General features: G+C 44.3%; 1 protein-coding gene and 1 long non-coding RNA gene across 4 annotated transcripts in view; one reads left to right on the top strand and one right to left on the bottom strand.

Moving 5' to 3' along the window:
* NDST4 (N-deacetylase and N-sulfotransferase 4) overlaps positions 1–14752 on the bottom strand; it is a 65010-nt gene extending 50258 nt beyond the window's left edge. For 2 of the 3 annotated variants that reach the window (XM_050320441.1, XM_050320442.1), the window contains exons 1-2: positions 14422–14752; positions 880–2126 (exon numbers count right to left, since the gene is read on the bottom strand). In XM_050320441.1, coding sequence (XP_050176398.1) covers positions 880–1860 — 981 coding nt within the window. In that variant the 5' untranslated portion in view covers positions 1861–2126; positions 14422–14752. Of the gene's footprint in view, positions 1–879; positions 2127–5790; positions 5918–14421 lie in introns of all 3 variants that reach the window. The other variant, XM_050320443.1, reaches the window with a different exon arrangement.
* Positions 14705–18203, top strand: part of LOC126642639 (uncharacterized) — an 81366-nt gene continuing 77867 nt past the window's right edge. The window contains exon 1 of the long non-coding RNA XR_007629493.1: positions 14705–15350. This is a non-coding gene — a long non-coding RNA (uncharacterized LOC126642639). The remainder of the gene's footprint in view (positions 15351–18203) is intronic.

Below are 18203 nucleotides of genomic sequence, written 5' to 3'. Positions count from 1 at the left end.
TCAGTGGTCTGGATGAGGAGGCAGATGAATACAGAAATAGGAGTTTAGAAATTAAATAGAAACCTGCATTTCAAAACAAAAGGCTTTCTTATTGTCCTTGAAAGCACTGGGTATTTACAGAAAAAAAACCCTCTAGAATAAAGGCTTGAGAATGTGATATTGCATGCTTAGGGGCTTCAATTAATGTCTGAATATGATTCCCACGTGTGGAAAATTAAAAGGAAATAACTGTCATGCTACAGAGTTGTGTCTATTCTTTCCAAGTTGCATACATCTTTGAAAATTACTGTGAACAAATCTAGTGGCATCCCTGGATACTCTAGATCATCACATAGGTGTAGAAGAGCCCCTGAAGAATAGCCCATTGGCTTTTCACTGTGTCAGATGGTTATGTCACTTGCTCCAGTGTATGCTGTGCTTCCATCCTGCCACTGCTACCTTTAAATGCTTATCCCAAATTAGGGCTGTAACTTTTTCAGGCCTTTTTTTTCCCCCCCTTTACTCTTTTTCTTCTTTCTCAATACAGTGATAGTGAGGTTTAAAAAGGCAACCATCTTCTATTCTGTCTACTTTACAGGAACAGTGAAATAAATGATACAGGAAAGGCCTATAAATGGTATTTTTCATGTATATATCCCCGACCTACATGTGTGTGCCCCTCCATACATCCACAGGTGCATCTCTGGCTGTGTGTGGGCAAACAGGCTTTTAAAGTAATCTCAGGCTGTGGTTTCTGCATCTGCTGGCTGCAGTTGTGCACTTTCAGCCTTTATTAGGAAGTGAAGCTTTCCAGCTTTTCCGAGCTCTTTGTCTGTTTTCAAATATCCATTTGCACGTACGTGTGTCTGGGGTGGGTATTTCCCATAATCCTTGCCTTACCTTCACGTCATTGACGTTCATCCTCGTGCCCTCCTTCCCGACGAAGATGTCATCTATGTCAACCAGGATGTACCTATCCAAGGACAGCATCAGCTTCTTGCCAGTTAGGAAAGAGATGGCATCGATAAAGATGAGTTTGTGCAACCAGAAGGTCAGGTTGTTTCCGAAGAGCACTCTCTGGATGCCATCGTGGAGCCCCAGGTCCTGGATGACGGTTGGGTACAGAGCAGCCCTGGGCAGCGCCGGGGGGGTGGGCCTGGAGGGCTGCAGCTCCGTTAAAAGCACCGGCTGGTAGGTGGAATGGTTGAACTGGAACACCGTCCAGTCCTCCCCGGGCAGGGGCCCTTTCTCGGCCCTCGGGGCCTTGGTGATGCGCAGCAGGGGCGACTGAGGGTTCACCACGCAGTCCTTGAGGGCCACGTTGTTGTAGAGGTGTAACGGCAGCCCTTTCAGTTTGGTGCTCGGGGAGCTGTTCTCGTTGGCTTTATGAAAACCAATTATGCTAACACTGTATTCCACACAGTATTTTTCCAGGAGCTCTCTGTTCCACGAGTCCATGGATACGTACTTTAAAATATTCTCGTATATAACGATCGTGTATTTCCCTCTTCCGTTGTCCGTGAGAGGGGGAATATCCCCCTTGGCCGGTGCTATGACCATGTGGTACCGGAATCTGCTGGACTCCAGGATGGCTATGATGTCTTGCCCCAGCTGGGAGTACTGGCTCTCCACAAACAGGAGGACAGTGGGATCGGTTTTGGACGGATCAATTGGCTTGGCCGTTCTCGTCTCCGCAGCCCTGTAGGGTAGAAGTTTGAGGGGTTCACACTCTGCTTCTCCGGTGGTTTCCACGAGGGTCATTTCCTGCTTGTAGCCGGTGTAGAGGAAGTAGGCGGAGATGAGGATGCTGGCCAAGCAGAAGGCTGCCAGGAGGATGACCAGCGTTCGGAAACTCCTGCGGAGCTTCACGATTAGATTCATCTTTCGCGGGGCTTCCAGCTGCGGTCAGACCTGCCTCTTTCCCGGTTCTCTCTCTTCCTAGAGCGCCATGGGAATGAGGAGCTGCAGAGGTGCCGATTCCCCTTCCAAGACGTTCATGTGACCATTGCAGAGCATTTATGAAGCTGTCAAGGAGGTTGTAAAGCTGTCAGAGCGGGCAGTCAAGGGATCCGGAAAGCTAAATTGAAAGAGATTGTCTCAGAATGCAGCAGCTGCCAATAATCAATGAAGAGAACTCTCAACATTATCTGCAACAAGAAAGGAGAAAGTAAAATAAAATCCATAAAACAATTAAAAACACACATTAATAAAGCTGGTGATTGATGCTGGTAATCTGAATTGAGATGGAGGTTTGTGAGCAGCTCAGGGAGCACTCAGTGTCACTTGCTTTCTCGACGCATTAGGAGAAGCTGCATCAAACAGCTCTGCCATCTTCTCAGGCTATAAAAGTCAAGTCTAAAGATAACTTTTTGAGGATGTGTATCTATCAGCATTTCTTATCTGAAATGGTTTGTTGCTTTTGCAAATGGGAATGATTGAAGATTGCAGGGCAAAATTAGGAGAAAGTACAAGTTGTTTAAATGTGGGACTGTGTTCCATGTCACCTGCAGCTGAAGGACTGGGCCTTCAGTGTCCCTGTATGGATGAAGTACAAGGTGCTCAAGCACCACTGCCTGGCTGGCTCTGAAGCTCTTGTGCCATTCCTGGTAGTTCTCCCTAAAATCATGACAAATTGCCACTGGTAACAGTAAACCATATGACTCAGAGGCAGTTCAGGCTAACTAAACAAATAGCCCGTGCTGCTGTATGGATTTATAAAGGAATTAACATCTTTCTGAATTATTTATGTTGTTTGGCTGTTGGAACAATGCAAGATGGTAAACAATGGATGATTTTGGAACTGCAGGGAAGAAGTGCTTTTTCCAGGCAGATACTTGGCAGTTGATGTGTCCTTCTCTAATAACTCAGGTTACGTGTTTGAATTTTATTCTGAAAACTACTCGTTTATCTTAATTTTTGCACCTAAAAGTGGAAAATGCTTGTAGGAAGCATTTAGAGAGAGGGAGTTGTTGCTGAGGCCATTTGTGACTTTGTCAGGTCCAGGTTTCTATCTGATTTACCTTCCTCGGTTGGAAGTGTGCCAGGAGATTCACCCCCCTGGATTGTGGGCTATTCCATCAGCGACCCTGCTGTGTGTCACACAGCAATTGGCCTAAAGATGAGCGGGGTGGGGAGTTTATCCATTCACAGAAGTGAACAGAAATGAGACAAATGTCCTTCATTTACTAATTCCTCATGAGTGAGAGAAGAAATATGAAAGAAATCACAGCGATCACAAGGAAATGAAAATCATCCTGATAATTTTAAGAGTATTTGCCCCGCTTTGGTGCTTCCCTTGTTCTGCAGTTCTGTCTGCTTGCTGGGATTTCACTTCTTATTAAACCTCCAATTAAGATTTCCTCAGAAGATAAAACCGGATCAAGTGGAGCATCCTCTGTGCGCCCGTGTTTGAGGAGTGGTGACGTTGATGAGTCACTCAGCCCGGCTCCCGGGGTTTACCAGTTCAGGAGAGCAGCTCTCCCCAGGAAGGGCAGCCTCGAGGGGTGGGTGATCTGCCCCCCGAACAGCAGATAGCAACAAGCCTTAGTTGTGTTGGCGTGAGACAGCCAGGTATCTTGGCAAAAATAATTAACCCGCCTGTCGGACTCTGCATCCTCCGCTTGCTTTGGGCACTAGAGGGCAATATGTTCTTGCTTTTTGGAGCCGACACCTGCTGTCCCCTCGGCTCCGGAGCGCACAGCCCTGCCCGCGGGCAGGGCTCCCTCCAGAAGGGGCTCGGAAATCCCCAGGGCAGGGAAAACGTCTTAATTAAGGCTCCTATGTTTAAAATTAAATAAAACCCGGGGCTTCTGCTCTAAGAAATGTGCTGCTAAATCACCCTGAGTGCTTAGCAAATGTTTCAGCCCACACCTGTAGCAGAAGGGAATAGCATGCAAGGAGACCCAAAATTGCACATTTTCCCCTCAGAACAGCATGCAAGGAGACCTAAAATGGCACTTTTCCCCCTCAATCTGCTGTCCTGCTGGTTCTCCTGGGTACCGCTACTGCAAGCTGTCAAAATAAACTTCACAAATACTATTGCTTGCATTACTAAAATGAGAAGGCTCTGACTTTATAGAAGCCAAAACAACACTGCGTCTTCATCCCAAATTATTTCCTCCAAATAATAACACCGGTAAAATCTCTTCCAGTTAAAATATTAATGATTGGGTTTAAGGTAAAGTACTGTCTGTTGTACGCAGATGTTAGAACAGGTGCAGGCATTCTCACTTACCTAGATGTCTAAATACTAGAACTGATAAGGGATTTAAACTTGCATATGGAAACCTGGCATTGGAGCAGAGCTTCCTTTTGGTTTGCACATTTTGTTTGAACTGCTCTGTTGAATCGATTATACTGTTCAGCAAAAAAAAAAAAAAAATAGTGTGAAGTAATTAAAGTTTATGAAAATAAATCAGCTATATTAGCCATTAGTGGGACATTTTCCAAGGCATAATTGGAAGTTAAGTGCCATTTGTGCCTTTGAAACTCTCTCCCTTAAAGTTCAACAGCTTTATATTCGCTCAGAAATTCAAAGACCTTTGGAGAGTTCCTGTGCTATATTAATTTGAAAAACATGAAAATAGGCCATATTTCATAATTAGTGTTACTAATGGAGTTTTAGAAACTGGCATTTGAGGTCCTGTGTTCCTACGGTCACTGATGAGCACTCATTGACTCCTCAGGGGGGTAAAGCCCAAAGCTGGGCACGTTTTGGTCAAGAAATCAAGGAGCTGGTGCCTCGGTAGATCTTCAGTTCAGCTGTCTCTGTAGATGCGGGGCCTTTCCCCAGCAAGAGCAGAGCTCTGCAGTGTAACTCTGTTGGGATGTCAGACATCTGCAGGGACTGTAATTTTTCTTTAATTCAGGCAGCCTGAAGAAAAACGGAGGTTTAAAAATTGCTGCCTCTTTGCTAAATGATACTTCCTGCTTTCACCCTGCAAATGCGTTTGATTGATGACTAAAGTGTACTGATTTGGAAGATGATTGATTGGGAGATTAGGACTCGACTATTTAAAACCGATAGCATGATAGTGCAGAGAAACAGCCTCTTATTAACACCATGTGTTAACGTTGCCTCAGGAGTTAAAGCTGATCCACTCCTGGTCCAGTTCCTACACACAGACCTTCTCCCAGAGCTTGGTGGTGTAACAGGCAGGTTGAGAGCATGTTGCTGATGACAGCCCTGAGGAGAGGAGCAGGACACTTGTACCAGAGCACTACGGTCATTCCTAATGTCCTGTCTGCACCGGCATGCGTTGCTGGGAGTAATTCACCCGGAGGCAGGCCAGAGGTTTCCTCTCATCTTGTTCCAGCATCAATCAGAAGTCAGAATGTCTTTATTTTCCGTATAGAAAACTTCCCTTTAGGCTAAAAAATTAATGTAAACCCTTTCCTCTTGTCCCTCCTTTCTAAGCTCCTGTGACTCCTGCCGTTTACCAGCAGCCCAATGAATCATGATACCTGCTTGCTGCTCCTTGCATGGGACTCCCCATTCATTACAGAAACAAGTGACTGATTTGAGTGATAAATGACTCCTGTTGACCATTAGCAAAAATTCAGGGTTACTGTTCACTGCAGGGAAAAAACCCCAGCTTTTTATGTTTTTTTTTTTTTTTTCCCCAGAAAAGTTTCCAAGAGACATTTTTAGTGAGCTCACAGAACTTACATGCTTCTTGAAAGTAAGTTTTTCTTTCTTTCTCAAGCTTAAGGTCATAGTGTGTTCTGCGCTTATAAGCATGGCTTTGCTCATAAGGGGTGGTGCTGACAGCTGCTCCTGGCTTACCACAAGGATTTAGAAAAGTCTTTTACCTAGACAAGGGCAGCTTCTCAGCTGGCAAAAGCTGTTGCAGGTCTTCTGGCTTCTGTTTTATAATTTCTGAGTGGAGAGGCTGCTCAGCGCTTTGATCTCTTCTGTTTGTTTTCAATGCATAATTATCTGTAAGTGAAACCACCAGTTTTTCAGTATTTTCTGCAGTTTGGTCAGTCTATAGTGCACATGTAACCTTGTGTGATTTCAGAAAGCTAAATGATGCTGGAGGGTGAAGTCCATAATCAATGAATATAAAGCAAAGTGTTTGAAATACCTCAGCTTGTGCACTCCGTGAAAGCTGGAGTGGTCTTAACATGAAACAATACTGGGAAGGGAGCAGTTTGACCCTTCTGCCTTCTATCTCTCTGTGGCTTTCAGCTTTTCCAGATGATTTCAGAAAGTGGAGCTTTGATGAAAAAGGCTCCCTGTAGCAGAGTGGCTGGAGGTATCTTTGGAGATGGGTTTTACACGTGTACATGTGATGCTTTTGGACAGGCAACTCTAACTTCTGCTGATGAGACCCCCACATAAAGACATTCTACAGGAACTGGTGGGATGCTTTTACAAGTGGGAACTAATGGGGCTGTTCCTTCTGCAAATCCTCCCTCCCAGAATTGTCGCCTCCTTTGTTTCCCCTGCTCACCTGTAACACTTTTGTGTGACTTTACTTGTGGCAGAAATGTATTATAAGACTTTACTAAACCCCACTTGTGGTGAATGTTGCCTGATGTGCCTCAGCAGTTCTTTCTTCTGACCCATTAACTCCCAACAGCCCCACGGTCATTTGGGCCACCCAGAACCTCCCATAAATATCCCATCTGTGATGTTTCAGTGACATTTCCTCCAAGTGCCACAATTTATGGATCTCTGACGCCTCGGTACTTCTGAACATAATAAGCAGTTGTAATATTTCCTCAGAAATAGCTGGCTGCTGATTTCTCTGGAGTGGCAGGTGTGGAAGCTCCTAGAAACTGGTAATTTAGGTGCAGTCTTAGGAGAACCATGTGTGATGGGAGAGAGCCTATATATGTATTTCTTGTTTACTGACAGAGTGACTCTAGTCACCATCATGACAAGTAGCTGTAAGTCACCACATTCACTGAGCACCTCTGTAGGTTGTGTGGTGATTTCAAAATATATTAGTTTATCAAAATTACCAGAATATGTGCATTTTGGTGGCATCAGGCAAAACACCTTACCTCTGTGTCCAGGCTTAAAATGATGTAATAATAATTTGAAAGTGCCTTAGTTTTCAATGTATTTGATCATCTTGCCTGAGTGATGGTGATAAGATCCGTCATTTTGACCAGTAACTCACCAAAAATTCAAAAAGCTCAAGAGCATTATTTGGCACAGGCCTGACTTTCCCAAGGTCACTTGGCAGCCCTGTGGCTGAGCTGGAAGCAACAGCCACTTGCTCTTGCATGATGGCCTTCAACAGATGTTTACAACCCTCATGACATCTGTAGGAAAGTAACTGAGCCTCCGAGGATGAAAAGAAGGTGTTGAGAGATGATCTGAAGGTCAGAAGCTGATTGCTAAAGCCATGATGACAGAGCCAAAATGCCACGGCAGAAAGTTGTGCCTGCCGTCACAGCAGAGAGAAGTATGTGACCTACAGGACTGAGTCCTTGGGGTTGATGCTTTGCTTTCCCAGTGGGATTAGTGGGGAGTGCAGATGGAATTAACGTGCTTTGGCTGCCCCAGTCCTTCTGAACGAGGCTGGTGAACAAAAGCAGGCGCTCCACACGTTGTCCTAAGGCCGCTCACAAAACATTTCTCCTGACTTGGTGCAACAAATCTTCTGCTCTCACTTGGTTAATGACTCTTCATCACTTTTCAATTCATAGTTTAATGCTTCAATGGAAGCCAATTTGAATTCATTTGGCTTTTCAAATAAAACTTTTGTGAGATATTGTATCAGAAGTTTTATTACAGTCCATCTATTCTGCTACCGTTTTCTGCTTTTATAAGGCTGTCAATTAGTTATCCAGTTCCAATAGAATGATTTGTGTTGTGAATTCAGCTGAGAGACAACATTTGTGCAATATAATGGCTGCCTAACTAGCACTCCTTAAAGTCAATCAATGCAGTAGTCAAACCCTGTACATCTTGTTTGATTGTATACACAAGCTAAGGCATTAAAAAAATTATTTTAAAACCTTTCTACAGCTCTATTAGAATCTAAATATCTGCAGATTTGCTGTATCAATTTCAGACATTTACCAGGGATTGCAGATTTGGTGGATGACTATTGAAACTACTTTTTGGAGGTTTTTTAGACAAAAAAGTTTGAAAGCTCCCTTTTTAATGAAGAGACCCTTTGCCTACAAGATAGAGTCAGAGGCTCTGGAATAGTCTGTTAGAAACTAAACTATATTTGATTTTTTTTTTTAAAGTAGTTAATGGTTTCCCACATTTTCTGTTGTCCTGTTTCCTTTATGGGACCTAAAAATCTTTGCCACCATGTGAGATAATTAAAATCTGTCCACCCTGATATCGATGACAATATATTTCCCCAAATAACATATCTTGTGGTGTCTGTATCCTGTCACAGGGGCTATTTGTGAGAAAGTCAGATGTGGTCACATCTGTGCTGGGAATTAAAAGGAGGCCACTAACTTATTTCAGAGGGACCAGTGCTGTCACATAGTAATGATCTATTGCCACTGCAAAGGAAGTCTATTTAAACCCAGATAACAAAGACTTTGTACCTAAATCTTTAGAGCAGCAAGTTTACCACGTGAAATTTGAACAGGGGTTTATTCTGAGTTTGCTCAAGCCTGGTTCCAACCAGCCATAAAGCGTTTTTCAAGCTCTGTATACATTACTTTTCATTATAACAACATCTCTTTATTTACTCTTTCAGTCATTTCTGCTGGAGTTCCCTTTCCCAATCTTTGCCCTCGCTGGCTGAAGGGTTTTGTTATCACTGAGAGGATCTGGTAGGAAAATGGGGAGGAGAGATAGAGTTTGGTCCCAGCAACCTCTGATCAGAGCAGATGTTTAGGCTGGAGCATCATCCAAGCCACCAGTGCTGGTGACAGCCTGGCAGGTCTGGGCAAGCAGTGGCTTTCAAGCAAAGTAAAGCAAACAGAGTGACCAGCTCTTTAAAACAGGCAAGGTGGGCTTTTTGTGGGAACCAGTTCTGGCTGCACATATTACTGTAGTCAGTAAAACTAATCTACACAGAGCAACTTGATCACGTACTGAAAATACTATAATGCCCAACAGGCTATATCTCACTTTAATGTGCCTAAGTATTGCAGACAAGACAGTCTGAGGAAGTTTTGTGGAATATTTTAAATACAAATTCAGTTTCTTATCTGGAAATGATTGGGCGGGTATTGTTTGCCTGTTAAGAGGACTAATGCCTGATGGTGAGAGGATAAGGCAGGGAGCTGAACCCCTGATTTCTGTCTTTCTGCCACCACCATCATGTTTTGCTCTCTGGAGGCCACTGGCTTTTTCTAGTACTTCAGTTTCTCTGGTTGTGTTGTGGGAATATTACCCTTTTCTACCTTTCCATGCACATTTAGCTGTAAAATGTTCTAAGATGATTCATGTTTGGTTCCAATGTGCATAGTGTGGATATTGCTGAGGGTGCAATTGGGAAAGCCCGTGCAAAATCCATATTTTCATGTACAGTCAGATGTGTTTGCAGAGCTTGCTTCCTTTTTCTTATTCCTTGCACCCTGGTTAAATTCCTTTGTGTTTATTTCTGCCGCTGTTTTTAGGGGGTTTCTCTGCGAGAAGCCACTTTGTCAGTCAAATGAAAGATCTCTTTAGAGATTTCTGGCGTGTCATCTGTGACCTATAGACACTGGTTTTTTTCTCTTGGTGCCAAATATAAACAAATGTTTCCTTTCAAAAGATGTATGCTTTGTTTTGCCTAGATAAAGTTCAATTTGGAAATGCCACTAGTAGGATAAGGGTCCTACTTGGGAATTCAGGGGATTTTTTTTGTTGAGTCACGCTGAGCTCAGAGACTGGAACTAGAACTAATACCATTAGGGCTCTGTGATAGAGTAGAGAGGCTTTGATTAACCTCTTGTTTTCATGAAAAATCTCTGTTTATTGAACTACTGAGGCATTAACTTACATTTGAAGGGGGAGGGTGTGGAATGGAAAAAAAAAAAAATCCAAGTGGTTGTCAAAGTCTCTCTGGGTGCACAACTGTAGCTGTGTTTTCCAGTATGCATGTCCTGGGTGTATCATGGAAGGGAAAATCCTGGCTGTCTGGTTTGTGGGAGGGTCTTACAAACCAACAGAATGTCTCATTAATTGACACAATGATATGCTGTGATCCATAAAGCTCTGTTTTAGGCAATATATACATTGATACTTAAATTCTCTGCCTGAGCATAAATATTTCTCCATGGAGGACAAAGCCTTTTTGGAGGCACTTCAGCTAAAAATCTGGATATGCAGGATGATGGCTGCTGGTTCATGCAGGCACATGGAGCTTGCTCCAAGGCTGGTGGAGACTGGGTCTTATAGGAGTCTGAGTTTTGAGATGTGAATGGTGTGCATGTCTTGCTTTGCTTGTCACGTGGACAGTGCATGTCACAGAGTTCTCTTTAATTTTGGTTTTTCAGGTACAAATTATAGTAACACACTGTTCTGCAGGTGATTCATTCATCAGGCTTCTGATGCATGGTTCCACCCTGAACAGTATGGGGGTAGAATAGTGAAACCATTTAAAATTGCAACCCAAATACAGTCCACTGACCAGTCATGGATAAAAATGCCCTAGTCTGTTATACCAGCTATTTAGGTAGGTAGAATGCAGGTAGTCTGGCGAAATATCAAGGCAGATGGCCCTGCTTTGGTTTAAATTAAACAAAAAAAAAAAAATCTCTGAGGGCTTTAAAATCAATTGTGACCAGTAAGTTTAATTTCTGTATTTTAGCCAGAGGCCTGGATATTGAATTTTTCCTCTCATTTCCAAAAATTTCCCTGAGAAGCACTGACCACCTGCCCTCTCCTCTGGTGGTTTAGGGGGGTGATAAATATCCCAGTGAGAGAGAATAAATTCAAGAATAGCCTGAGGCTCTGGAACCTTGAGCTCTGCTCTTCTCCTTGCAAAATATGGTCCCATGCAAAGGAAAAGATGTTGGCTGAAACCTCCCCTGAAAGTGGAACACAGAGGTGGGTGCATATTTCATGACAGACCGTTTCAACTTCCCAACCAGTCGCCTCTTTTATGGCCAGCAGCTCCTAATGAATTATTAATCAGAACACTTATTAATACACTAAGAGCTAAATGCAATGCTTTCAGTGGATGCCTGGCAGAGTGTGGGGTGGAATAAGTAGCTGTGGATAGCCCTGCAGGAGGGGAGGTTTTGTGCAGGTCTGCTCAGGGAAGAGCCTGTTCACATTCTTCTCTCTGCTGTGGGTCTGGTGATGATGTTTATGTTTGGGAGATGAAGACCCAGCCATTGGTAAAAGTCTGTAGCTTGGCCTGCTTTCCCTTGGCCAAGCTAAGGAAGCCAAGGGCAGTTCTTATTTCATCAGCCTCCAAGGAGGAAGAGGGAATCCCTTCCTCTTTGCTTCCCTCCTCGTGAAAGAAGCCCACCCTGCCCTGGCTTCTACTTCTGTGTTTGCTCTGGCTCTGAAAACCCATCCTTACTGCAGAGGGAGGGTTCATTTGCTCACCTGGGGAGGGCAGTTGTGACCCCCCACTGTAGCCAGAGGGGAGGAAATAGGTTTAAATACTTCTCTGTTCTTTTGGAATTGAATTTAAATCATCTCATGGCCATATATGACTTCTGGTGCCAAGGAGTTTTCCTCGTCAAACACTGACATGGTTTCTACCCTGGTGTGCTGTTGCCATGTGGTTCTGGTGGCATCACTGTTTAATCTAAAATATTATTATTTTTCTGTAGCAACTCTTCGTTTCAGAAGAATCTGTGATTCCATTGTAATTATTCCTGACAGTAGTTGTAATAGATGTTTTGGATTGATGTGAGTGATTTTCATTTCTTCCACCGCCCGATTCTTTTAATAGCTCAATTTTTCTAATTTAAATGTTGACATAGATGGAGAATTAATTCTGTACTTCTCTCCAACACTCTTCTGGATGGCTTACCTTCCTGAGGAGCATGGCTTTCACATGTTAATAGGACTTGTTGCTGTGATATGAGCCTTCTTCAGCCTATCTCCAAACCTCTGAAGCTGAAGAGAGGTGTCCCTGTCCAGGACAGGGGGGGTTGGAACTAAATGATCTTGAGGGTCCCTCCCAACCCAAACCACTCTGTGGTTGTGTGATTATGAAAGTTGGCAAGGCAAACACTCGATGGAAGCACACACACATCAGGGCACGTGTGCAGCTGAAACTCAGCCAGCCCTGTGGTCATAGGGGCAATCAAACCAGAACTGTTTGTGGACTAAAGCAGAAAGATTTGGAACAGAAATTATGTTTGGTGTTGGTGGGGGGGTTGTTTTTTTTGTTTGTTGTTAGTTTTTTTGTAAAATATCATGGTATTCTTTCCCTTATGGCTTGTTGAAAAACGAGAAAAATCTTTTTCTGGGGGCATATGGCTAAATGCAATTTTTTTTTTTTTTGTTTATCTAACTGAAAACTCCAACTCCCAACTAACAGTAACTCATCAGCATTTTCTTTGATCAGTATTGCCGTGGGTTTGCAATATATGGCCACGTTTTCCTTCAAGTATCTCGTCATACTGCTGGGATAATTCCTGTACTGTAAACCTTAAAAAACCCCATCTTTACTATGAGCATATTTTTCTCCCGCTTGTGCTGAGTGATAGTTGAACTCTAGAGGAGCTCATGATTCCTGCATGCTGCCACACCAGCTAAGTTTGCTCATTGCCATTGCAAGGAGTGCTATAGCAGATATCACAACCTCTAAACACCCATAAGGTTTTAATAGGACTCCCAGAACTTGATAGTGTGAGTTAACAGGGTGTTCAGACTGAAATGGAATTGTATGTGGGGACATAGATATATATATATGTGTGTGTGTGGAAGTGGTCAGTCACTCAAGCATTCTGCTTTAATCTAACCCTTTGGATCTGATGTACTCCAATAAAATGAAAGTTAGAGGAGTGGTTCTCCAGCCTCACAGAAGAGAGTGGTGTCAACAAGGCATTAAGATACTCCTACTTTCATTTCTGGGGCTTTCAGACATTAGGCATCTATTATGAATCCAAAAAATGGCCATATTCTGAGGAAATGGCACAAAAACCGAATACACAGCCTTCAACTTCTGCCCAGAGCGATGCCATTAGGAACATCTAATCTAATTGGGAAGATCATATTATCTGCATTGATAAGATTCAGGAGAAAACTGGAAGCCAGGAATTTTTTTAGTTAAAAGCAGCTTGGCATTTCACACGCCACCCCCTCCCTTTCCTTTAGATCAGCGTTTCAGAAAGCAAGTCAGACAGAGCAGCTGGGGGGGATGCAAAAATGTGCGTGAGGGAAGCATACAGGCATGGTGGGGCAAGACAGGGAAGCACCTGGAAATGTTGCCAACTATTGAAACTTTATGAGCAAGGAGAGACTGCTACCTTTTCACAAGCTGAACATCTTGTAGCAGGAGGATCTTAATTAAAATTACTGAAGAAATGGGATGAAAATGACTTTTTTTTTTTTTCTCTGATAACATTCAGAGCTCGAAAAGGCAGAGCGACCTGCTCCATGGGGTAGGCCAGACTCTGCAGCATTTATTCCCAGGGTGGGAGGGTTCAAGCAACGTGATTGAGAACTGCAGAAGTTAGTAATGGTAAATTTGGTAGAATGGCATGGTAAATTCCCTGGGGAAAAGAGAACTCGATGCGTGTGGGGTTCTGTGTGTGTGTGCTGTAGTGCTTGTAGGAAGAGACTTATTCACTTGCTCATTGCCAGCAGCAAAGACTTGGAGCTGCTGTGCCAGCTGGGAGATAAAAACACTGGGCTGCTGCTGGACCCTGGCTCTGTAGTGTCTGAAGAGCACACACTGATTTCTTCAGTTTACCTCTCACTACCTGAAACAACCCCTGCCTCCACGCTATGAATGGCCGTGCTCTTTAGAAAAAAATGTTGCTGACAGACGTGATTTGGTATCAAAGTGCTGCAAGAGAGCAGCTCTGTAGGTCTTGGCTTCTTCACAGTACAATTACTCTTACTTTAAGTAGTGCATGTTTAATATGTACCCAAGCTTTCACCCTCTCCTTTTAACACAGTAGTTCTGCTTAACTTTGCTAGATGGTAGCAAAGTAAAGCAAAGGATATGGAGTGGACTAAAGAACTGCAACAGCATCCTCTTTTCCCCCACACATAACTTCCCATGCTCTACCTTCTGGCATCTTTGGTCTATTTAGGCAGACAAGTGTCCCCTCAGAGGGGACGGTCTGTGTATAAAGTGCATCTATTTACCTCGAGGGCCCTTGCATGCAAACATGGCAAAGACTACCCCAAACTTTCATATAATCCTTGGAATGCCAGGCTCCAGGCAGCTTTCTGAGGTACTCACTGTGCACAGGTTCAAGGCACACTGTTGGACATGCTGTGTAGATATTTGTACCTGCTGGGCACTGCTTTCTAGTCTGAGTCCAGGCACTGCCTGTGCAGCTGTATGAATATATCCCCACAAGTACAGGTTGAGAAGCTGAACGGTAGCTTACCTAGAGAAGAATTTCTCTTGCTAGCATGCAGGAGGGAGACATCTGCTATTCAAACCTCTTCACATGGCTCCAGGTGAACTAGGGAGAGTTTCCAGCTGATAGCAGCTGTCTGAGCGGCATCCCGGGAAGGCTCCTCTTGCTCCGGCCCCAGCGACTGAACTCTGCCGGCACAGTCACATCTCATTTACACACAGACTGTCCTTCTCAAAGCGAGCAGCCGGCTGCAACGATTCGAACCTCAGCTCAGCACACCACTGGAAACGCAGCTTCCTCCTGGCTCGGGGACTACGCCGGGGAGCAGCCGGGCTCCAGCGGAGAGGCAGTGAGAAGTGTTCGATCACCCCAATCGCAGCCGCTCCCGTCAGCGCTGCCGCTGAGCTCCCGTCCGCTGGAGTCAGCCTCCTCTCCCTCGTATCTCCAGGAGTATCGGGGCGGCCTCGCAGGGCTGTGATTGGCAGAAGCGGCCGGTTCCTCCCGCTTGATCAGCCCCGCAGACTTTCAAGGGCTCGGAGCTGCTCTGATGTCATTCCAGCCGAAGGGGGGGATGCTTCGCGGGAGGACGCGGCGGTGGAGGCTAATTCGGAGATGAGCTGCGTCCCTCTGCCACCGCCGCGACTGATTAGATGCTTCGCCGGGATTTGCATAATCTGTCATTGTGCGGCTGGACCACCTCCCCTCCTGCCCGCCCAAAATGCGGGAGGGAAGTGCCACTTCCAGCTTCTGATTTTACACCTGGAGCCTGCGAGAGAAAGCCTGGGAGAAGGGAAAAGTTGAGAGAGTCGTTTTCCTGACAGGAGGAAGCTTGAGCCCCCCTTTGCCCCTCACCATCCCCAGATGCTGAAGGAGGCTCAACAAAATCACAGTGCTGGAAGACTTTTTGGTTCCTACTCTCCTTAGGTCATTGATAAGATCACCTAGTACAACAAAAGGTGGGTTTTAGTGCATGAGCTGAAACCCAGCAGAGGTCACCCAGCAAGTGGTTTACAAATGATGTCCCTGATAGCAGCAGATATTCTGTGCTCAGAGTTGCAAAGTATTTTCCTGCTCTGTGACAGAAGTTCCACCTATTTGTTGCATAATTCCTTACTAAAATCCTTTGTCTCCTCCAGCTAGAGATGAAAACCTGCCTCCATAGCCAAGAAACATGATTGCTATGTGACTTTAAATTATATTACAGAGGTAAAACTAAACACTTTCTATATTAAAAGAATTAGATTTTATGCCAATCTAATTTTCAATTTTTGCCAGCTTGACACCTTTCACTCCAAAACTGTTCTTTGTACAATACACCTTGGAATTGAAATTCAGCCAATTCAGTGCAGCAAATGTGAGGAGAAAATAGTTTTGTTCAAGGAGACTGGAACAAACCCATTCTGAGATGATGAATGACGCTGTAAACTCAGATTTGAATCATAGGAGGGTCAGCTCAACCTTTCGTGTTTCCAACACAGTGTAAATAAATGGCGTTCCGTGCAGTTCCCCATTTACATCCTTCAGCTGGGACCTGCTGCACGAAGAGCTATTTGCTCTCTGTGAACATCCAAGATTCAAAGATGGTAGATACTCCTAACTGGGGACTAATTGATTCCTTCTGGCTAAATTAGAAACTGAGGGAAAATTAAAATTCAAAGGATGTCTGAGTCACTTCCTGCGATTTCTAATTACAAAGCACTCGCTGGGGGTCTTTTAAAAATGCTTTGTGCCTAAGGCTGGCTATGGCTTTGGGATTGGTTTTCCAAAGGCTGTTGTGGATGTTGGGTGTGAGGTGCGACTGGGCAGTGAGCAGGTGCCTCCTTGCATCCGGTGTGAACATCAGAGCTTCAAGCAGGCTGCAAACTAAAATAGCCAAGTTGAGTTACAGAGTTTCTTCCCCTCAAAAAAAAAAGGAAAACTTCTGGTGCAGTTTGTCCCAAAACGTGAGAGTTTCCCAGCCCTGATCTGATGGTGTGAGAGGAGCAAGTCCAGTTGCTCTGCTGCTCTTTGTACTCACGAACTTGGCTCGTGGCTGCACTTGGAGCCCTGCAGTGACCCCTGTGAGCAGCAGGGTTTGGCTGCAGACCAGCTGTGCCGCTCCAGATGTGGTGGGAGCAACGCTCTGCCCCTTGGAAGCTGCTCCTGCAGATGTTCCCAAGGCGGGCCAGCGGCCAAGTGGTAACACACACTGTCGAGAGTGTTTTAATTCACATGCTGAAGTCGCTCCCTGAACTGAAATCCTTGGCTTAAGCCCATGCCATGCTGAGTGAATTCCACACGGAGAAGCCTGGCTGTGGATTGGCGCTGCCTCAGTGGCTGTTTGCTTTGCTAGGGATTCATTTGGAGTGCGGGATCAGGGGAATGGCTGTGCCAGGGTCTGCCCTTCTGAGGAACGTGTGGAAATCAGTTGGCAGGATTGCTCCAACTCTGTGGAACAGAAAGAGCGCACCAAGCCTTGGGAAAAAGAGTGCAATTTGAATTTTCACTTCTCTCCCCTTTGGGTAGTGGAGAAAATTGAACTCCTCTTGCTCGGTCACAAATGCACTTGAGTTACCTAGAATGTCCTTCTGATCGTGATAGAATTCTCATGCCCTGCTTTAGGGGAAAAATGTGCAAAGAAGAAAACAGAACAGCAAGAGAGGGAAATTAAGTATGGATGGAGAGAACTAGGAAAAGATAAATTCTAGCAATATAAATACTGTATTAATGAGGTGTCACATTTATGCTCAAATCCTTGACACAGGATGTGTGTTTTTCTGGCTCTTACCTGCAGCACAGATTTTGCATTAGCTGGTGGAAATTCTGTACCTGTTAGGCATTGTGGGGTTTATTTCCCCCCCTGTATCAACAACAGCTTATTCCTCCTATACTGGTAGTTCAAAAGTTAGAGGTGAACCCACCAGTACTATGCCCAAACCAGTATTACCTTTCTGAAACATGACTTTCTGCTTTTGTAACTGTGGGGTTGGTTGGTTGGTTGGTTTTGGTTTTTTTTTTTTTTTTTTTGCTGTTGTTACTTTGTTTGGGTTGTGGAACTAAATGTTTCTATGTTATGTCCGAATTTTCTTGGAGCTTGCACACCTATTCCTACAGTGTCTGCACACGTGGCTTTAGTGCGTTCATCTTCACAGCACATAATGAAGTGGAAAACCCAATTCCTGCAGTTCTGTGCTTAGAAACATAGAATCATAGGAGCATTTAGGTTGGAAAAGACCTTTAGGCTATAGAGTTCAAACTATTAACCCGGCACTGCCAGGGCCACCACTAAACCATGTTCCTAAATATGATCAATAGCAAGCGAATCCTTGCAGAAATTAGTACATGTAATATGTGGTTCCTCCCTGGTTCACTCTTCTAGACTATCTAAAAACCTTGAAATGTTTGAACTGATGTCCTGTTGGTCTCATGATGAGCTCTGGTGATCTCTGGCTGCCCCCAGTCTTCTCACCCTTCATTTCAGTGCTCTGATGACACTGTAATAGGTACCTCCCTACTTCTCCTCTGCAAAAGCACCTCAAAGCACTTCAAATAAAGTTCACTGCAATGCACAGAATCATCTCTTTCAGCTAAAGACACATTTTTGGTCTTTATTGAAAAAGGATGGCTTTTGACTCCAAACTTCTTAATGAGTTGAAATGAACAAAAAAAAAGACTATTCCTGAAAGGACCAGCTTTTTCTTGAGCTACTTAAGAACTTTCCTGTAATTAAACAGCAGTGCCTTTTATTAAACACACAGAGCAGTGCCTCAGATGGTGTAAATTGTCAAAACATCCGTTGATTTCAGAGGAACTATGGCAACTTATAAGAG

The sequence above is a fragment of the Myiozetetes cayanensis genome, unplaced genomic scaffold, assembly GCF_022539395.1.
Source record: "Myiozetetes cayanensis isolate MyiCay16 unplaced genomic scaffold, myiCay2020 scf24, whole genome shotgun sequence".
In the NCBI taxonomy this organism is placed as follows: domain Eukaryota; kingdom Metazoa; phylum Chordata; class Aves; order Passeriformes; family Tyrannidae; genus Myiozetetes; species Myiozetetes cayanensis.
The sequence above is the reverse complement of the archived record's forward strand: the minus strand, read 5'-3'. Positions and strand labels throughout refer to the sequence as shown.